At 42.9% G+C, this 22,541-nt stretch overlaps 1 protein-coding gene and 1 long non-coding RNA gene across 7 annotated transcripts; one reads left to right on the forward strand and one right to left on the reverse strand.

Annotated features, from left to right (window-relative positions):
* Positions 1-241: 241 nt before the first annotated feature.
* Positions 242-2,084, reverse strand: LOC309806323. The gene is made up of 3 exons (XR_014294374.1): positions 1,848-2,084; positions 1,360-1,509; positions 242-513 (listed from the first exon to the last, which is right to left on the reverse strand). It is a non-coding gene; the product is annotated as an uncharacterized lncRNA (long non-coding RNA).
* Positions 2,085-4,402: 2,318 nt separating this feature from the next.
* CDV3 (CDV3 homolog) lies at positions 4,403-20,574 on the forward strand (the record flags this gene model as incomplete). Of its 6 annotated transcripts, none has more annotated exons than XM_082625279.1 (5): positions 4,403-4,642; positions 5,370-5,446; positions 15,479-15,624; positions 16,902-17,061; positions 18,227-20,574. In XM_082625279.1, 5 exons carry the CDS (start codon positions 4,403-4,405, stop codon positions 18,375-18,377), a joined length of 774 nt encoding a protein of 257 aa, XP_082481405.1. The 6 variants fall into 6 exon arrangements, with proteins under 6 accessions (XP_082481405.1, XP_082481409.1, XP_082481408.1 ...); XM_082625283.1 differs by having other exon boundaries at positions 18,405-20,574; XM_082625282.1 differs by having other exon boundaries at positions 18,685-20,574.
* Positions 20,575-22,541: the final 1,967 nt, after the last annotated feature.

The following is a 22,541-nucleotide window of genomic DNA, read 5'->3' on the forward strand; positions in this document are numbered from 1 at the left end:
GTTGAGGAGGAAGGTCAAATTTTTGGCTATACATGGCTGACTATGTATTCTAAAGCCAACAAGGAACGATGTTAAGGAACACTTAGATAGTCCATGGTTTGTGCAATCCCCTGTTAATGTGGAAAACTGGAGACTAGTGGAGACATTTTACAAACTTCGGTCAAATGCTTCTGTGACGTAGGCTGTACGCCCAACACCATTCTTACCTTCAAGTGTTTTTGTTACCGAACACAAGGCCATGTGTCCAATGCATAGTGAGGTGAAACAATACCAAAACATCAGAGTCTGGAGCAGAGAAAAGTTTATTGCGGGGCCATGCAAGGAGAGGGGTGGCTCATGCCTTAAAAACCCCAAACTCCCCAAAAGCTTTCAGCAAAGCCCTTTTATAGGAAAGGTAAGAGAGAGGCATGGTTAGTTGCTGCAAACTTCTTGGTGTCAGATCCTTTGTTCTTGAGGTCAGGTCACCATGTTCCTGTAAACCTCCACCAAAACAAGTGCTATCCTCTGTTCTACCTAGAAAGGGCAAGGTTCCAAGGCTCAACTTTCGTCCTCCAAGGTCCAGGCCCTGGCTAAGGGGAGGGGGTCCCTGCATAGGCCGGTTACCCTGCCCAGGAGCATTTGTCCGGCACCCAGTCTGGGTCCTCCCTCCAGTGCCCAGGCCGGGCTGAAGAGGCAGATCTCAGCTGGTGGCGCCCTCAGGGCCGGGTCCCCAGACCCTGCCCAGCCGTCATCACTGCGGGGGCAAGGCGCACAGGACCCCACCGGCCCTCAGGCTCCTCAAGCTGCCCAAACGGGGGCCATGTCCTGCAGAAGACAGCCGCTGCCATTAGGTCATGGAAGTGGGGATGAGGGAGAGGTTCTCGGCTGCTTCAAGGCCTGGGCCTGGCCAATGGGTGCCTGTGGCGAGGGCTCTGGAGCCCTGCAGGACACAGCCCTGTCCCCGGGCCCCCCAGATCACCTGCTGGCCCCAAGGCCGGAGGGCCTGGAGGGTCCCAGGGAGAAAGCCGTGATCCCCCTCTCACCGCACTCTCTGCTGCAAGGACCACTGCAAGGCTGACTGTTGGTGGAGTGGACCTCTAACCCAGGCTCTAAGGGCTGCGCACCCGCCCGGCCCCTATTACATTTGCAATGTGCTATAATTGTATGTATATGTGTGTGCTTCCGGCTACCAGTTTACCATACAGTAAGCTCTGTGAGGGAAGGGCCTATATCTGACTTATACTTAACTCCTAACATCAGGCCTGGCATACAGTAGCTGCTCATTAAATAAATGCTTTACATAAATGAATGAGTTAACGAGTGGATGAATAGTTAAACAACAAATCATGCAAATACCAGGAAAGCATCAAACACACATACCAAACAAAAGGTCTCTGGGCCTTTAAAGGTCAGGAACCAGGCTGCCTGTAGAAGTCAGTAGAGGTTTCACCAGAGGAAGTGACCTGAAAGTACCTTCTCCCCAGTTGGAAAAGGTCGTCAGTGCAACAGGCCAGGCAGTAGCTCACAGATCTGAGAGAGGAAGCCACAAATGAAAAGTTACTCCCCACTTCCTGGCAAGTCTTTGGCCAGCATCAGCTGCATTCCTTTGAGCTGAGCGTGTGTGGAATTTCCAGCCTAGGTAGCAGAATGGAACTTGGAATGAATAGCTCAGCAAAAAAGAACCCAGGGATAATGGGGCTGGGCCCAGCTGCCCTCTGCCAGCTCTTGAGCTCATGGAATATTGGAGCTCAGCGGGCCTTGTTGAGGGAGATAAATGATGTCCTTTGGATTATACCACTTCAGAGGACTCAGAGAGAAATTTCCACATTCAGACAGCATTAGGATCCTTAGAAGATGTGCTGAAATACCTGGTAATGTTCCGAGGGCTCGCCACTATTCAACTTTCCATCTACCGAGTACAAATGAAGGTCTGTTTTGCTTTAAAGATGAGGAAGGTCCAAACATTGAGAGAGCAGGATGCTTCTTCATGATGAGGACGGGGTGAAGATGAGGATTCAGGGCTCTGTGTAACCCATCTGGAGGAGGGTAGCAAGGGAGATTTCAGAGGAAAACCTGGTAGGAATATATGCTGTCAGTTTCAGGTCAGGGGATTCAAAGTGGAGGAGACTAGCTTCATGGAGGAGAGTATTAACTACAGATAATGACCCAACCACAAAGACCCTGGTCTCTCTACTGGCCTGACCTGAGCTTTTTACATATGATCAAGTTTGGGGAGCATGCCATCAATCACACTGAAAGATGTCGTAGGGAATTTCACTGCATTAACCCTCAACTGCTGTACCCCCTCTGCTTTTTCCCATCATTAATTCTTTCAAGACACGGATACATTGATGGGGACCTAAGAAAGGGAGGACTGAATTTCAGTGATTCATATCTAGATGTTTTCTTCTAGATGATAATGGAGTTGAAGGCAGGAATGACAAATTACTCTGCCTGGAACAAAGCGCGTTGCCTTAAATATAGCTAAAGAGGTCCTTCACAGACGAGGAAAGAAAGAACAAAAGGAAGGAAGGGAAGGAGGAAGGAGGAAAGCAAGGGAGGGAGAGAAAGGAAGAAAAAGAAATTTGATCAGAGATGTTAAGGGAGGTGGGGGAGGGGCAATACTGAACTTGGCCTGCATCACAAGAAGATACCTGGTGTCACAGAAGGAAGCTACCTGGAGACCCATCCCAGGTGGTTGAGGGCAGTTTGTTTGCGGAATTATACGGAAGCTTGCTGTTGGCCAAGGCCAGGCCCTTGATTTGCTTCTTTGACATATTCTAGGCTTAGTACGTTAATAGTAGTGTAGGTGGAGGGGGCATAGGGGAGACAAACTTTAACGGAAAAACTGTAAAGGAAAAGACCAAGAAGTAGCTCCATTTACTGGCTGTGCTCTATCTACCCCACAAGGCTACTAACATAAGTCTGAGTCATTTCCTCAGTGGTTGTGACAGTTCTGTCTTTAGAAGGAGGAAGTGGAAAGTTTAGTACTTTACATTAGAGGCCCTTTTTCATATGCAAGGATTCATTTCATTCTCAGGGCCCAGAAGGTACTTAAATGGGACAACCACATATAGCATGGGCACATTTGGTCCCCATTACTATGGTATGCCATTCCCCTCCTCTTATCAGGGATAAAAAAAAAGATAGATTACAGTCATCATCTTGTCAGGGCAGGGGATACTATTTAAATGTAAAATCATTTATCGCATCCAATGTCTATTAAGCACTGCAACTAAGAGGTACTCTTTCCCCAAGTATCTTGCAAGAGCTAACATCTCCATTTTACAGATCAGGAGCTTGAGGGTCAGATTTATTTAGCTTGACCTTGGTAGATATATCAATATCTAGTAGAGGGTGGAGTATAGGTAAAACCAATCTCCTTTTAACTACCTACTGGCTTCCTAAGATCTTTTAGTAAATGAGAACTAAACTTCAAGGCTACTGCTCCTCACTTTCATAACAATCATCCCCTACGATGAAAATGAATAGCTGCCAGACCAGAGAGGGTGAAAGTACAGAGGCCAGCAGAGCGGATGGTACCATCTTTAACATAGCTAGCTTAACACAGGGCCTTTCCGTCTCGCTAAAGTTCAAACGACTACAAAGCCCCAGCTGGCCCCGGACGAGCAGACACACGTGTATCCTACGCATGCGCCCAGACGGGACCTACCCGCCCCTTCGACCGGACCTCTTTAGCCAAGTCACCAACCAGCCCTCTAAATGCCCGCCCCCAAGGCTAAACCTTCGACCAATCGGGAGGCAAGAGTTTTCAGGCACGTCACTTATTTAGCATATACCCTCTCCCCGCCCCCAAGCCATGGCCCCGCCCCGTCCGAGACAGGGATTGTCGCTAAAGCACTTCGTTCTGGCATCTGATTGGCTCCTTTGCCAGCCCCGCCTCCGTCTCCTCCCGCCGCCCTCCCCTCCACGCTCCCACACTGGCGGGCGGAGCTAAGTACGCAGGCGCGGGTGCTGCCTCTCTCTTCTGGTGGCCCGCCCGCCCCCCTCCCTCTCCCTCCCCTCCCCAACCCCCTTCCCCTCCTCTCTGGGCGTGCGTGCGCGCGTCCTCCTCCTTCACGCGCCGCCGCTAGCCTAGCACTCTCGCTGGAACCTCTGGCCCGCACGTTCCCTTTGCCCTCCGGCTGCGGAGCGGGCGGGATCCTGCACCGCTGTCGCTGCAGCCCGGGCGGGGCGGCGGCAGCGGCAGCGGCACGCGAGCCCCGAGGAGGGCCGTACCACCGTTCGCCAGCACGCGGGGGGAGCCGCTCGCCCCGCCGCAAACGCCTCGGCGACCCCGCGGGGCTGAGGCGTCGCCGCGCCCGGGAGCTTGAGCGCCGAGCCGGCCTCGACCCCGAGCTCGAAGCCCCGCGGGCAGCGCCCGCCGCCGGCCCCACCCATCCGGGCCGAGGAGGCCGCGACCATGGCTGAGATGGAGGAGCGGAGCCTGGACAACTTCTTCGCCAAGAGAGACAAGAAGAAGAAGAAGGAACGGAGCAACCGGGCGGCGAGCGCCGCGGGTTCGGCGGGCGTCGCCGGCGGGAGCAGCGGAGCCGCGGGCGCGGCGGGCGGTGGGGCGGGCGCGGGGACCCGGCCGGGCGACGGCGGGACCGCGGGCGCGGGGGCCACGGGCCCCGGGGCCGCCACCAAGGTTGTGACAAAGGTGAGGGGCCAGGGAGACTGGGAGTCGGGGCCCGGGCCGCACGCTTGCGCCCATGTGCCCGCCCCCGCCCGCCTGCCTGCTTGCCTGCCCGGGGAAACGGCCGGGAGGGGCGGCCCGGGCCCGGCTGGCGGGCTGATGGGCGCGGAGGCTGCCACGTGACGCGGGCTTCCCACGGCGGGCCGCCTCGCGCTCCCCGCTGGACCCCCGACACCCCGCTCCCGACCCGCGTCGCTTGGCTCGGGCGAGGACGCAGGCTGGCGGCGGCACCCTCCCGGGGAATCGGCCCGGGTCGGAAGTGCATCTACCGAATGACGTCTACTCTGAGTAATTTAGCGTTCTGATTTCAGACCAGTAGTCTGAGCTGAATTTTCTAACAATCACATTTGTGGCAGCTCTAACTGGCACGACTTGGTCTCGAAGCCCGTAAAAGAAAAGTCTCATGGCAGGATTGAGCTAGACGTTTCGTTGTGGGCTTCCTGTTGATTTCATCTGGCGTTTCCTGGTTGCTTTTAAAGTAACAGGTCTCATGAAGGAACGCGGTGGAAGTAAAGTTTACTCACGTTTGTCCTCCAGCCTAGTTGGCCTTGGGATTGAGCAAGGGCTTTGGCCAGAAAACGAGTCCACACTTTAGGTTCCAGCCGCTTGATCCCTTTTTCATAGTCTGATAGTTGTCTTAGTTGTGTTTTTACAAATAGCTTTAATTGACTAAGTGGTACCTGTTTTACAGGATGAAGATGAGTGGAAAGAATTTGAGCAAAAAGAGGTTGATTACAGCGGCCTAAGAGTTCAAGCAATGCAAATAAGGTATGGTCTGGTTACAGATGTGCTTAGATAACCCAAAGGATAGATACTGTATGTTTGGGGTTTTTTAGCCCCAAAACAGCATCACAGTACTCTTGTGTTTTAGATATGCTTATTAGGACTCTAATGGATTGTGCCTATTGCTCTGATGGCAGCCCTTCTATATGCTGATCAAATTAGCTGCCAGCTCTAAAATCCTGTGAGAGCTTGCCTGCTTCAAATCTTGGTTAGGCCTTTTTGAGACAGCTAAAATGGATTTTGTGGTTTCAAAATTTTTACTTTTAATATTGGTGGGTCGAACTTAGTTTTTCTTTTTCCAAAAATAACGGGTGGTTTTCAGATCCTCTGTGACAGACAAGTTATATATGTATTCGTAATTGAAGCATAGTTAGAGGGAAATAACAGATTTTACAAACAAGCTATATATGTATTCGTAATTGAAGCATAGTTAGAGGGAAATAAAGATTTTACGTATTCACACAGTGAAACCAACTTGTGTAATTAGCACTGAGGTCAAGAAACTGAACATTACTGGTAGAGAAGAAAGCCCCCTCGTAGTCACTGTTTTCACCCCTCAAATAGCCACTAACCTAACACTAGATTAATTTTCCTAGAAATTTGTGGAAATGGAATCATAGTCTAAGTACATTTTTAAAGTTCAAGAAAACAGTAATTTCTGAAAATTGGATTGGTTGGCTTAGAGGATTTGAAATTAACGTATTTTGTCAAGTCCAGTCTATGGTAGTCACATGAACTTCAGATTCATGTAAATAAATGTCATGTTTTTAAGGGTCTCGTGAAGTAGAAAATCCATTGGTTTAGATTAAAAAACTCTTTATTCTGAGTTTCAAGAAATAAGTGATCCCTGGGAATTCCCTGGCAGTCCAGTGGTTAGGACTCCGCAGTCTCATTACCAGAGGCCTGGGGTCCATCCCTGGTCAGGGAGCTAAAGTCCCGCACGCCACACAGCACAGCCAAAAAAAGAAGTGAACCAGATGCACTGCCTCCCAGTTTGAAGTCTGTGATTTATATATGCCCGTGACTGCCTGGCACAGTGGAGGAAATACTTTTCCTTAACAAAATACTGTCTTTTGACCTCTCTAGATGGTAACATTTATGGTGTTAAATAACTTATTAAAAAACCAGGGCTAACTTTTATGACATTTGTTGGATACTTACCGCAACTAGGTATTCATGTCCTAGGTTCTTTCACGTCGCTGTGTGAGCTTAAGCAAAGTGAAACCTGATTGACAGTGGGAAACTTTTAGGAAATGCAGCTTCCCCATGCAGCTTCCCCACACGTGAAATACCTTCCGTGTTGGTGTGAAGTAGAGGTGATTAGACTGGAGGTTTATTCCCAGCCACTTCTTGGCTTTCTTTGTGTGTTAGATGTTTTTTGTTTTTGTTTTTTCTTTCTTTTTTTGGTTGTGTTGGGTCTTTGTTGCTGCACATGGGCTTTCTCTAGTTGCCGCAAGGGCTACTCTTCATTGCGTTGCGCGGGCTTCTCATTGCCGTGGCTTCTCTTGTTGCAGAGCATGGGCTCTAGGCACATGGGCTTCAGTAGTTGCAGCACACAGGCTCAGTAGTTGTGGCACACGGGCCCTAGAGTGCACGGGCTTCAGTAGTTGCGGTGCACGGGCTTGGTTGCTCCGCGGCATGTGGGATCTTCCCGGACCAGGGATCAAACCCATGTCCCCTGCATTGGCAGGAGGATTCTTAACCACTGCGCCCCCAGGGAAGTCCCAATGTTAGATGTTTTTGAAGAGACATAGTTTAGAAAATATCCGTTTTCTTTCTCCTAGGGCTTGACGTTTAAAATGGGGAGGTAGGGATGTGCAATTATTAACAGCCATTTGTGATAGTGGAACTGCCTGTGTGTTTGGTTCCTGTGTTCTGTTGTAGAATAAGGCTCTTGCTCTGCCTTTCCTGACTGCAGGCCCTAGACTGCATGTTCTCCAAGACTCAGACTTACTGAGCAATAGCAGCCCTTTCTGAGGGAAAGGTTTCAAGTTCATTGAATGCTAGAAGTGCATGAGGATATTTAAACTGCACCTATTTTTGTCATTGAGTATATATCCCATATCCATTCAGGGTTATTTTTTCTTCATTTTTGGCTACTCCCGAGGTGGTGAAACATTTCTAAAATCATTTATATCCTTCACCTTTGCCAGGGGCATAAGTAAATCTCAGCTACTATGAGCATTAAGGTCTGCTTGACCTGAAGTAGACCAGCTTTTTTTTTTTTTTTTGCTGTACGCGGGCCTCTCACTGTTGTGGCCTCTCACTGTTGTGGCCTCTCCCGTTGCGGAGCACAGGCTCCGGACGCGCAGGCTCAGCGGCCATGGCTCACGGGCCCAGCCGCTCCGCGGCATGTGGGATCCTCCCAGACCGGGGCACGAACCCGTGTCCCCTGCACCGGCAGGCGGACTCTCAACCACTGCGCCACCAGGGAAGCCCTAGACCAGCTTTTTTGTACTGCATTTTTCATTATTTAGCATCTAGTCATTGCCCCTAAGTGGCCATCCAGAGATCTTTCTCTTACCTGCTAACATTGAGAAACATACCTTCTTCAGGAAGCTGTTTTTGTGGATTCTCAGTCACTGTGGAGTCTGGGGTCTATCTCCATTGCCTTCATAAATCAACAGAGGGGAACCTAATGGCTTCCAGGGAAGGCTTGAGAGTGAGAAGCCATCAGAGGGTTAATAATAATGACAAAAACTTTCACTTTATACAGCTGACCCTTGAACAACATGGGTTTGAACTGCATGGGTCCACTTATATGCAGATATTTTTCAATAGTAAATGCTGTATTACACGACCTGCAGTTGGTTGAATCTACCCATACGGAGGAACCGCAGATGAGGCATGTTAACACCCCTGTTGTTCAAGGGTCAACCATGTACTGAATATCTTTATAAACTTTGTATTAAATGTTCTTGACATTGAAACTCAGTAGGAGTGGGAGTCTACAAGGAAAGACGCATTGGTTCAATAGAATGGGAAGTAGGTTACTCACACAAATAGGATATAGTTGATAATGTAGCAAAAACATGGACTTTAGGGAAAGACAAACCTGGGCTTGCATTTTAGCCCTGCTGCTTATGTGTGACCTTGGGCGAGTTACTTTACTTGTGAATGTTATCTGCAAAATTGAGATGACTACTCAGGATTTTTGTGAGGATTTTGAACAGGATGTTCATAATATATCCACTTGGTTAATGTTAATCAACCTCTATTTAGTGGGTAAATTAGAATGTCTTACTCTTGAGAATTTCTCTGCTATTTAACCATGAGGCACCTGCTTTATGATACCAATATTTGAGGAGAAGGGGTAGTGGAGGCACATAATATTATCATGACTAAAGTCCTACTCTGGTGAGTCAGTTCACTATGGACTTAATAGAAGAACATGACATGTTCGGGTTGGCATTAGTATAACCATACAAAGAGAAATCCTTCTCAGAGTTGCTGGAGATCTTGAATGATTGTCTTTTATGACTTGGTCTTACCTTTTGGGCAGAAGCCCTTGAAAGGGGAGAGAAATGAGATCTCTCCTCTAGAATTGGAGGGGGGTGGTTATGCCTTTAGTTTGTTACCTTTTCTATCCATGAGAGAGACAGCCTTGCTATTTCAATATGAAACAAGGGAAAATGAAACTTTGAAGTTGACTTAAAAATGTCTTGAAATTCTCCATCTATAGTCTTAATTTTTTTTTCTTCCAACTTATTGTGTTGAAAAATTACAAACCTCAGAAAAGTTGCAAGAATAGTAGAATAAGTACCCTTATGCTCTTGCCGGAGATCTACAAATCATTTTTGCCCACGCTTACTTTCTCTTTAGTTAGCTGCATACAGTCTTAAAAGTTCTTGGCACTAGTCCTCGTAGTAAGTTAGCATGCTGGACGTTTGTTGAAGATGAGTGTGCAATTGAAAGGGGGTAGGTTTTCAGCAGCAGCAAGCATACTGTATTAATGTCCTAGCTCACATTTACCCATTAGCTCAAGATTTAAGTACCAAGAGTATTATGAGGTCATGTGTCAAGTTTTGTGTCTAAGTTAATAAATCTTATTCAAGATCACATCATTGTTTACAGACAAGTTCTGAGAGGGAAGCCATTGAGATGGTGATAAAAGAAGGGGCCTACTGCTTGAGCTTAGATTATTGGTTGATAGTAGGACCTATAGGCCTTTCCCATCTTTAAAATGGATTTGAGGAAGAAAGATTTCATTTACTACTTATTACTAAATGGTGAGCATTTGTCATGTTTCAGTAAAAAATTGAGTCCTTGGAGCCCAATGGTTTTCTAAGAATCTTAAGAAATCTAGACTTTTAAACCCATTAGGTAGAGCTGGTTAAGTTGTCCTTTGAAGAGAAGGAATTATTCCAGCATCCAAGCTGGATTCGTTGTAGCAAATAGTTGTGGGACTGCTGAGTCCTGGATATTGGGCATCGACTGCTGGGTCTCGGAGTTGTAAACAAAAATAACTCATGCTCTACTGAACACTAGCAGGTCATGTCAGTGATGTGTAGGGGCCGTGGAGTCCAGGAGAGACGCTTAGGTCTACCGTGAACGGGTCAAGAAAGAGTCCTTGGATGAAATACAGTGACATTTTAAGCTGCCAGCCATGGCACATCAGGCCATTTCTATCCCCCCAGTTTACTGTTGTAACAGTGGTTGGATAATAGGGTTAAATCAGTGGAGCTGCCCAGCATTCTGGCTAAAGTGCAGTCAAGTCTGGATTTTGTTTTAGCTGCTTTTGGGGAAGGGGGAGTTAGGATACATAAATTCTCCTGTAATGTCCCTTGAGATAAGGAGGTAAGAATGTTCTGTTCTTTATAAATACACTACTGTAGAATGTATGATCCTGATCAATCTTACTAAAAAAAAGTGAATTTCTCAAATCTCAAAATAGGGAAAATTTTTGTTGCATATTTTAGAGCTATAAAGAGAGTGAAATGAAGTAATAGGCAACCTGAAAGAATATGGGCTCTGGAGTCCCACTGACTTGGCTCTGCTACATTGTAGCCCTGGTGAAAGTACTTAAGTATCTGAGTATCAGTCTCCTCATATGTACAATGGGTCTTCTCCCCGCCTTAGTGTTCTTTTGATTTTTAACTTTGTAAAGCGGGTACAACACTGCCTGGCATAGTAGATGCTCAGTAAATATTCCTTTTTGTAGCATTATCATTCCCCCTACCCCAAAATAGTGCCTACAGACTAATGCATATTTAAGACAGTATACTTTGGATTGTGATAATGAATTTACAGTAACATTGTAGTTTTTATTTTTATTTTATTTACTTATTTATTTTTTAAGCATTGTAGTTTTTAAAACATCAAATTTAGCTGATGAGATGTTGTATATTATATTTGGGTCAAACGCCAAATTTTAGCCTAGTTGTCTTCAGTGGAAATAATTCTTTGCAACATGTTTTTTGTTCTTTGGCATCTGGAGGTTTGACATTTTCTGGAATATGTAAATATGAAAGAGTAGTAGGCTATTATTTCTATCCTGCCATTGTTACTACAGCACTTTGACAAGGCTCTTAGCATCTCTGGGTCTTATTTCCCCTCTGTTGGATGAAGTGTCTTGACTAGACAATTTCCAATGTTTAGTTTAGCTGATATTTCAGAATCTTACGAAACAAAATACTAAGTTGTCTTGTGCCTATTATCAATATACAATCCCTCTAATTAAAACAGATCACTCTTATTTTCTAGTGATAGTTTGTCATCTAGAGGTATTTTAGATTTGTGATTTTTTTAAATTCATTTCTTCACTTGTCTCTGAGGGTGAAAAGGTGATGAACACTAGACAGTAAAGGAATCTTCTTTTCTTTGAGACTCAGCATTCTATCAGACCAAATTGGAGTTTTTCTTCAAAATTTATTTTTTTGCAGATTAGGAAAACAATGTTTTTGTTCTTTAGAACATTTGAAGAGTATAACAGCATAAAGAAATATGCAAGAATTATTCATAATCCCTTCTGCTTAGGGATAATCAGTGTTAAAATTTTTTTGGTTTTCAGTTTATTGCAAGCTGATAATTCTGGAGTGTAAATATTAAAATAATTTCAGGGAAAAGCTATTTTAATGCAGTGCATTGTTGAAATTAACCATTTCTAAATGTAATTGACCAAATGAAAGCTATCACAGTTTGGGGATATAAGAGTGTAAAAGTGCCATGAAGTCACTTAAATCTTTGTGGGGATCTTATCACCCTGTCTGGCATGGATTGGGTTGCTGTGACATTGCTAACTACGTAGTCAGTTATAGCTAGGTGAGTAACACCTGTGCTTTTACTAATGGACCAAGCAAATTACATTTTAGTGTAATTACATAGTTGTGGCTTCAGAGGTGGGTAACTTTTTTAAAAAAACTTCTTTTGGGACAATTTTGATATTTGGATACCACTGTTAGACTCCTGGATAAATTATGACTTTCATACTCTTACCTGATCATTCTACTTAAAAGCTTTAGGAAGCAAGGTCATACTGCTTAGTGTCCATTTTAAAAGAACATGTTTTCATGTTGCTTTTTTTTTTTTTAATGAAAACTATGTTTTTTCTTATTGTAAAGGTGGTATATGTGGTGCTTATATGAAAAAAATGCTGGAGAGGGTGTGGAGAAAAGGGAACCCTCTTGCACTGTTGGTGGGAATTAATACAGCCACTATGGAGAACAGTATGGAGGTTCCTTAAAAAACTAAAAATAGAACTACTGTATGACCCAGCAATCCCACTACTGGGCATATACCCTGAGAAAACCATAATTCAAAAAGAGTCATGCACCCCAATGTTCATTGCAGCCCTATTTACAGTAGCCAGGACATGGAAGCAACCTAAGTGTGCATCAACAGGTGAATGGATAAAGAAGATGTGGCACACATATACAATGGAATATTACTCAGCCATAAAAAGAAACGAAATTGAGTTATTTGTAGTGAGGTGGATGGACCTAGAGACTGTCAAACAGAGTGAAGTAAGTCAGAAAGAGAAAAATAAGTACTGTATGCTAACACATATATCTGGAATCTAAAAAAAAAAAAGTTCTGAAGACCCTAGGGGCAGGACAAGAATAAAGACACAGACGTAGAGAATGGACTTGAGAACACGGGGATGGGGAAGGGTAAGCTGGGACGAAGTGAGAGAGTGGCATGGACATATATACACTACCAAATGTAAAATAGATAGCTAGTGGGAAGCAGCCGTATAGCACAGGGAGATCAGCTCGGTGCTTTGAGACCACCTAGAGGGGTGGGATAGGGAGGGTGGGAGGGAGACGCAAGAGGGAGGGGATATGGGAACATATGTATATGTATAGCTGATTCACTTTGTTATAAAGCAGAAACTAACACACCATTGTAAAGCAATTATACTCCAATAAAGATGTTTTAAAAATAATTAATAAATAAATAAAAAGCATGTAATACCAAATGCTTACGGCACTTACCATGTGCCGGGCACTGTTCTCAGTGCTTTATGTCTGTTAATCAATCTTCATAATGGGGCTGTTATCCCCTTTTTACACGAGGAGACTGAGGCATACAGAAGTTAGATGCCGTACTTAGTCTTCCTGGCTAGTAAATGGCAGAGCCTGGATGTATTGAACCAGGCAGTTTGGCTTTAAAATCTGCTTATAACTGCTTGCTCCATGAAGAGAATAAAGTCATGCATTCTAGCACCCACTTTTTAACATTTACCCAAGAAATCATTCTAGTTGTCTTTCTACCTATATTAGGTGCATAGATTTTTAGTATTGATACATTGTTGGTTTATGTGACATTATTACTTCCATGTTAGTGTAGGCCTAACATCATTTTAAATGGCTCCATGGGATTCTATTATGTATTAGCAAAAAGGAAGACTGAAGGCTGGCTTAGCCATACTCCCCATGCTTTTTTCTCTCAAACTATAGTCTTTAGTAAAATCATGCTCTAAATGCAGATTGAAATAAGTTTGTTCCCTTGTCCGCTTTCTGTTGCCACCCTAGGCCTCTAAATTCTGGAATCATCTCTGGTTGGTGGGCAATATGTGATGGTACTATTATATGAGTGTCTTTAAAGAAGACCATTAGCTATTCAAGAAATTTGTTATATAGCCAGGACTTATTTTAATAGACATGGAAAGAAAGCACCCTTAGATGTCATTTTGCAGAAACCAGGATATGCCCTGATGTTCCCAAGGTCACAGTCAGGGTGGGAGTCATATATACATTGTTATGGCCATTGTCATGGATCAGGTATCAAAAGGAGAAAATGTCTGAAAGAGTGGAAGGCCAGGGACAGAGCTTTAGGCAGCAGCATGTAGCTTTTTGTTTTTTTTTCTTTTTGTTGCGTTGGGTCTTCACAGCTGTGCACGGGTTTTCTCTTTGTTGCGGTGCACAGGCATCTCATTGAATTGGCTTCTTGTTGAGGGGAATGGGCTCTAGGCACACGGGCTTCAGTAGTTGCAGCATGCAGGTTCAGTAGTTGCAGCACGTGAGCCCTAGAGCATGGGGGCTTCAGTAGTTGAGGCACATGGGCTCAGTAGTTGCAGTGCGTGGGCTTCAGTAGTTACGGCACACGGGCTTAGTTCCTCCGCGGCATGTGGGATCTTCCTGGACCAGGGATCGAACCCGTGTCCCCTGCATTGGCAGGCGGATTCTTAACCACTGCTCCACCAGGGAAGTCCTGCAGCCTGTTTTTTTAATAGAGGAAAGGACAGATTGATGACAGAGATTGATAAGCTGAAGACCTAGGAAACACCACCACTGTCATGGAAAGTAATCCAGGGAGAAGGTTGGTGGTCTGTGCCAGGTGCATCATCTTCAAGGGCAAAGAGTTGCAAAAAGGAAGTTTGATTTGGCAGTTATCTTTGTGCTGTCAAGCCAGCGGTATAGAGAGGCAAGATACATGTACTTGATAATTTAGCACATTCAGGCTTACATAAAATAGTAATAAGTAATCCAACACAAGGAGAAATAATCAAAGATACCTTGCAGAGATCACAGACTTCTGACTCAAGTCAATTCAAGAATAAAGAAATAGGGACTTGCCTGGCAGCCCAGTGGTTAAGAATTTGCCTTCCAATGCAGGAGCTGTGGGTTCAGTCCCTGGTCGTGGAGCTAAGATACCACATGCCTTGTGGCCAAAAAACCAAGAAAACATAAAACAGAAGCAATATTGTAACAAATTCAGTAAAGACATTAAAAATGGTCCACATCAAATCTTAAAAAATTAAAAATGGGAATTAAATAGAACAGTTCAGTCAGTCTTAGAATGGTATGTTACCACTGAGGATATATTTTGCATTTATAATCACTAGTGAGCCAAAGACTGAGTTCTTGTATTCTCTTCTTTAAATGGGTGACACGTCTCTGATGTTAGGGACCAGTTCTATGTATTTCCTATGTCTAGACAGTAGAGACTGACACTAATAAAGTATGAAGCACTGATGTAAATACTGAATGCTAACTTGTTTTCCTCTGTTGGAATGTGAATTAATTTTAAGAGTATTTTTTTACATGTACTAAAGGATTAGCAAATGAAATTATACAACTTTTAAAACCCATTCATTTGATCACTAAAAATATGCTTACCGTAAGTGCCTGTTTGTACACTTTGGTCTTAGAAAAAAATCAAGTAATTGTACTTTTAATCTTTCAAGTTGCCCTTTTCTCTACATTTCAGGCTAGATTGACCTCTCTTCCCTCCCTTACTAGGGACTGCTATAAATAATCAACACAGGTTGTTAAAAGCCTGACATGTCAGTATAAATATTTCTAGATGTTCTTGAGTGTATGGAGTTTGCAAAAAGGGAAACGGAGACTGTCAGACAGAGAGGTTTTCTGAACCTTTTTCCAGCAGTGAATCCTTTTACATGAAGTCCTAATGCATAAAATAGATAAATTCCCTAATTCTTCCTCTCTTTTTTTTAAAACAAGTGAGGCGTTTGGGCTTGAAGAGGTTAAGTACCTTCTCCAGAATCACAGATCGTTATTGATAGAATTAAGGATGTGTTCCTGTAATTGAATTCACTTGTTTATTTTCCAATAGTGAAAAGGAAGAAGATGAAAATGAAAAAAGAGAAGATCCAGGTGATAACTGGGAAGAAGGCGGAGGAGGTGGTGGTGGTGTAGAAAAATCTTCAGGTCCCTGGAATAAAACAGCTCCGGTGCAAGCACCTCCTACTCCAGTAGTTGGTAATCTTCATATTTCATTTTCATGAAGATGTCTCTTTGTGTATAATTTTATATGCAGTCAGCTTTCAACATAATGCGCGCTTGCACTGGGTGAGTAGGGTCTTTCCATTCCTAGGAGAGAGATTTGTGCCTGATCTAAAGACTTTCACATCCTCAATAAAGAAATTTGGAAGTTAAGGCTGTAGGCTGCTTACATCTTACTGCAGTCCTATAGCTTGCCAGATTTACATGTTTAAGCATTTTTTTTTCAATGTTTGACGGCTGACTAAGGAATATTGGGTACCCGTGTCTTTTTTTTTCCATTCCCCATTTTACTCTGTCTGAAGAATGAATTCTCAGAAGGGTGGATTTTATGACTCCCGAGAGGATGAAAAGTGCTTCTTGGCTCGGGGGAGAGTGGGAATGGTAAAGAAATCTTAGATCTTACAGTGGTTTGTGGCCCATCAGAGGGCCAGGGTATGTAAACATATGTACAGTGTATCTGTGGTATTAACATTTTTTGCTTGGGGCATGGGGATGGTACTATTTAGGAGAAAGTTGTCTAAAAGTCTCTTTTAGGAAAGCAATAAAGAAAAAATTTTGAGAAATAATGCTCTAATGTATACCCATTTTATACAGAATAATATAAAGAATAACAAATCACCCCAAATGTTACTGTCCAAAGATCACAGATTACTACCATGCATAGTTTTTGCATGTTTCTTTCTAGCTGCATTACACTTGAGCTAATAAATCATGTAGAGATGTTCATTTGAAAGGAAGCTTTTGATAACTAGAAAACATGTGTAAAACACTGAATTCATGTTTAGGATCTGGGGGCGAATGGTATGTAAGAAAAGCTGGAAGGCTGTGTCCCCAAAATCTTGGTCATGGTACAAGACTTTGGGCTGCTTAATTTTTTCTCCTGTTTTATTAGAAAATAAAAAATTCATTGATGATGTAAAAGTGGTCATACTTTGAAAGGTAGTCCCTGATGAGGCCTGTCTCCCAGGACCAGCAGATTCCTTTCCCACTTCCAATAAGTTGATTTAATAGAACTCATTTACATAGATAATTAAAATTGTACATGGAAGAGAAATTGGAAGACTACTTTTACCCTAGAAAAATAGGCTTTTGCTTTTGGACATTTCCTTAGATAACTTTTCTTCTGTTGTTCAGAGACCCTTAATGTAAGTATTGTTTTTTTCCATAACTTTTAAAATTATCAGGAATTCAGGAGTAGCTTATTAAACCACCAAGCACTTGAATAGTTTCTCTAAACTGTTTTGAAATGTTAGTTACAGAACCCCCAGAACCGACAATGACTAGTGGTGTGTATAGGCCTCCTGGGGCCAGGTTGACCACAACAAGGAAAGCACCCCAAGGACCACCAGAAATCTACAGTGATACACAGTTCCCATCCCTGCAGTCCACTGCCAAGCATGTAGAAAGCCGGAAGTAAGTATTCTCAATATTGTGGTTTGGAGCCCTATCCTTTGGCCAGGGAGTGGGGTATTTGGGATTTGAAAACCCAAGCTGCAGCTGAGAGGCAACTGAGAATTAAGGTGGGATTTGTATGCCCAGGACTGGGGGGAGAAGGGGGGAAGGACCGGGATGGGGGGGGCGAGAGGAAAGAGCACCAAAGACAGACTTCGTCTGCAAGTGTCCCTTAGCCCTAGTCTATGTCGTTCTGTAGCCATGACAAGTCTCATCCAGTGAGAATTCTTAATAAATATTAAGTACATTATTGCTGCTTCTATGTTCCTTGTAATATAGAAACTAGAAAAGTCAGCAATATTTCATTATATTCCCAGTTAATGTGAGTCGATGAAAGATGTTGGCATTTATAAATCTAATATTACAAATAATCTTATTTCAGCAGGTACTTAAAATGAATGCTACCTGGAGTTAAATGACCACATATGGCACATCCACATCTTATTTAGGGACATGAATTTTTTACAGAGTAAAATGGGAAGAAATGTAAATGACCTCAGATGGAAATTTTTCGGGGTGGCTTTTAAATTAAATCCCAGTGCTTTTGCCTCTTTGAGAGCACAGCTGGCTTGAACTTAGACCTGTACGTGGCTTGTTCCTCTGTTCCGTCCTCCACGGGAGGCAGGGATTCACCACACTCCCCTTTATCTGACCCACTCCCATAAAGTAGATGTGTGGAGAGTCCTTTGAATAACGAGTAGAACTTTACTTGAATGAGGAAATTGTTGTTCTTACTTTATGCATAAAGAAAGAGATGTGTATTGTCTGTTATTTGCTAAGAGTAACCGTGAGTCTTAGAAGGAATCACCATGTCATTAGACAGCTTTTTAACTTTCCAGTTGTCTTGAAGTTGGTCCCCAAATAGGTTTTCAGTTAATAGTATTCAGTAGATTTGCTACCACAGAAAATAGGACCCTGGAGCTTCAGTACAGTATTCTATACTTCCTGTTCAAGTGAAGCCTGAAAAATGGTTTTGGTAAAAAGGATTTACATACCAGTTTCCCCCTCCTGTCCCATCCTCAAGATTTCTCTAAGGGGTGGCTTTTTTTTTAAATTCAAGGAAGGATATTTTCAAAACAACCTAGTGAAGAAGAAATATTTACTGATTACATTTCTTTTCCCTTAGGGATAAAGAAATGGAGAAGAGCTTTGAAGTAGTAAGACACAAAACTAGAGGTAGGGATGAGGTTTCAAAAAACCAGGCCCTTAAACTTCAGCTAGACAACCAGTATGCTGTGCTTGAGAATCAGAAAAGCAGCCACACACAGTACAATTAAGGAATGGTGTTTGCTAACCCTTCTAAGGTAACTAGACCACAGCTAACCACCACGGACAGCCATCATCATCTGATCTCTGCTGGATCTACAACTGATGCAGACTACTCAGTATACGGGACCGGCCCTATTGCACTATGGAAGTTTAAAGTATCACAACTGCTCTTTATGTGTATTGGATTTAGGGGGATTTTCATTGTTAAATAAATGTGTGAACTAGATTCAGCAGTGTTCTTTCAGAGTTACTCTGCAAATACAAAAAAATCAAAAACTGCAGCCAGTGGTCATTTCAAAATCTTTTTATGTTCAGATACTGAGCCTTCGTAAGGGTTGACTACCTCAGATTTGCTGCACTCATTGTGGACTTCATGTGGATCACAACTTCTGGATAAGAAGGTTACAGCTTTTAAGTGTCGATGTGAAACTTGAAACCAGCTCTACTGGATTCCTATCAGAAATCCTGCAGAAAGTCAGCCATCTGGGTTCTGATCTGCTGTAAAAGATGAAGATTTAAGTGACCTTAATTAACCTGTCCTGTGCCCCATTCATAAGGAACACTCTGTAGTGGGTATTAGACTTCCTGGAACATGCCGCTCTCAAAAGAACTGATGTGTTCAGATTGTCTGTGTAGGGCTGTGATTTATAATTTAAACTTTGAGTTGTATTCTGAGGTAACCACAAATTAAATTCAACCAAACTCGGGTCACCAAGTGGGAAAAGGGGTGTGTGGGGGGGGAATAATCTTATTTTTTTTAGTAATTTTTTATTTGGGTAGTGCTTTTTCTGTGTTCCATATTAAGGCTTTTTTTTTTTTTTTCTTTGACTTGGAATAGTTCTTTGACAGAGCATATTGCTTGACTAAGTAACCTGAAATATGCATTGGAATTGTGAAACGTCTCATGCATTTGCCAATCCCTAGAGCAGGACCAGATGGCCTTTGATATAAAGGGCAGTAGATGCAGGGGCTCTACTTCAGGTGCTGTTAAAGCTTCCTCTCATCAGGTCTAAGTTGTATAGTAAACTGGTGGAAAGAGTATATTTTCTGCTCAGGCCAAGGGAATCACAGATGTGTCCTTATAAATTCAAAGCAGTGAGAGCAGAACCTCAACCTAAAACCCACTGAAGTTTCATGGATCTTGCATGATCTCTGACAAGAATTCCAGATGCACTTGTACCCAAACGTTTAGGGTATTAGACGCAGTGATTGTCCCAGCCTAGCTCTGTCATCAACCTCTGGGTGTGTCTTTTTACGTTGTTCATTTGGAGAGTCAGGGGCGAAAGACAGGTGATGTAGCACTTCCGTTTTTAATGATGACAGCTTAAACTATCCAGTAATTTTGAGTCCTGGGAGAGGCCATCAGGACGCTACCCAGGATTACTGAAAAGTCCTTCCATCTAATGAGATAGTCTGGTAATTTCCTCGTTTTGTATCTTCGGTTCAATAGAAATATTTCAAAGTGGCATGTGACCACTTGATGCAGAGTCTGGGTTTCTCTATAATAAAATCCCTTTGCCAAATGTAGGAGTTGCAGACGTGCTACTGGCAAGAGTGAAGCAAATGGGTGAGTAAAACTATCCTGATGTGGGAGCATTTTCCTGTAGGAGTTCAGTCTTAATAAGTGTCAGTGCAGGAATCGCACTCCTAGGAGTGTCACAGAGTCATCTGCTGTCAGATGCGAACCATGTCTGGGCAGTAATGGCATTGTTTGAAGTGGCAGGCAGGATGCCTACGTTCTGGTGTACTTGGGTGAGTAGCTGAGCCAGCCAAGGAGAGGTTGGATGAGTGAGAAAGGACTCTTGGTTCATCTGAAGACTTCATTTGAGAACCAAAAATCTTTTTAACAAATAACCTCTTGGACCCTGAGCCACATATTTCCCCTAAAAAGTATGTATTTTTTTCCAGCAAAATTTCGTTGGGGTTTATGTTATTGAGGAATGAACTGAGATGAATATGTGGAACTGTTACTTAATGGCATAGAAATCTGAAGACCTGCAGGAGATTTAAAAATTCCAACCCTTGTTATAACTTTTTAAAAGATTGTGAAATTATCAAGATGCACATGAATCAAGTTTTAATATGCTGTATGATGGGTGGATGAGGCTGTCCATTGTACCATTTCTTTCTTTGAATTCTCAGGCATGGTTTGGCAGTGGAAAAACTCTGTTAACATTAACAAATTCAATAAAAAGTAAATATGTAGATTTTGGAGTCTGGTGGTTTTTACTCTTAACTGGTAACTGATTATCTTTGAAAATGGAGAATTGATGACATTCCTCCTTTGCTCTAGGAGGCTGATAATGTCATCTCGAGTGACCTTTCCATTTGAGAAATGTTTGTAGAGTACTCTTAATGTTAAAACCAGACCTGGAATGAAATTGGCTGTGAACCTGTGATGAATATTCTTTTCCAGAGATAAACATTGAAATGTACTCTTGTCTTCATTGCTATATTAAATTGTGTTATCTTAGACCATGGTAGGGAAATCTACAGTCTCTACTGTGTAAACTAAAGATTTCAGGGCTTGTCCTGTGAGGAACTTACGAATTTCTCAAATGAGAGCCATTTTTAATTTCAGGATTTAGTCTGGATTATAGTCCCTAAATTTCTAAGCTAGAGGAAGTATATTTTCAGTCATTTTTTGGAGTGTAAATTTTTTTGAAATATCAAAAATCAAATACAGGTGTTTTTTTTTTAACTGAACTGTTCATTTTGGAATGTAAGTATATGTATTTTTTTCATACCTACAGCTCATTTATTTTGTAACTGGAAGTATGTACCTGTTAATGTTCCTCATCTATTTCACATATCCCCCCACACACCCCTCCCCTCTGGCATGTGTTTTTCTCAGTATCTATGACTGTTTCTGTTACGTTTGGTTTTATTTTATAAATTCCACATATAAGTAAAATCACTATTTGTCTGAACTATTTCACTAAGCATAATACCCTCCAGGTCCATCCATGTTGCTAATGGCAAATTTTCATTCTCTTTTATGGCTGTTATTTCATTGTATCTATGTAACACATTTTCTTCATTAGGTTGCTTCCATATCTTGGCTGTTGTAAATAATGCTGCATTGAACATAGGGACGTACATGTCTTTTCAAAATAATGATTTTACTTTCCTTGGACAAATACCCAGGAGTGGTATTGCTGGGTCGTATGGTAGATCTATTTTTAATTTTTTTTTTTTTTTTTCAGTACATGGGCCTCTCACTGTTGTGGCCTCTCCCGTTGCAGAGCACAGGCTCCGGACGCGCAGGCTCTGCGGCCATGGCTCATGGGCCCAGCCGCTTCGCAGCACGTGGGATCTTCCCAGACCGGCTTACGAACCCATGTCCCCTGCATCGACAGGCGGACTCAACCACTGCGCCACCAGGGAAGCCCTATTTTTAATTTTTTGAGGAGCCTCCTGACTGTTTTCCATAGTGGCTGCACCAATTTACATTCCCACAAATAGTGCATGAGGGTTCCCCTTTCTCCACATGCTTGAGAACTCTTGTTATTTGTTGTCTTTTTGATAATAGCCATTCTGACAGGTGTGAGGTGATACTGTGGTTTTGGTTTGCATTTCCGTGGTGTTAGTGATATTTAGCATCTATCTGTATGACTTTTGTGGGAAAATGTCTTCTCAGGTCCTTCAGGTCCCCTCTGTCCATTTCTAAATTTTTTTTTTTTTTTTTTTTTTTTTGGCTATGCCACGTGGCATGCAGGATCTTAGTTCCCTGACCAAGGATCGAACCCATGCCCCCTGCAGTGGAAGCGTGGAGTCTTAACCACTGGACTACCAGTGAGGTCCCTGTATGAGTTCTTTTTATATTTGGATGTTAACCACTTATACATCCTTTGCAAATATCTTCCATTCAGTAGGTGGCCTTTTTATTTTGTTGGTAGTTTCTTTCACTGTGCAAAAGCACAAAAGCTTTTTAGGTTTATGTAGTCCCATTTGTTTATATTTCTTTTTTGTTTCTTTTACCTGAGAAGACATCAGATATATATATATATATATATATATATATAATATATATATATATATATATATAATATACATATATATGTATAATATATACACACACACACACACACACACACACAACTGAGACCAACGGTAAAGAGCATCCTGCCTATGTTTTTTCTTCTAGAAACTTTATGGTTTCAGGTCTTACA

Source organism: Mesoplodon mirus (assembly GCF_964341445.2).
Source record: "Mesoplodon mirus genome assembly, chromosome: 6".
NCBI classification, from domain to species: Eukaryota; Metazoa; Chordata; class Mammalia; order Artiodactyla; family Ziphiidae; genus Mesoplodon; species Mesoplodon mirus.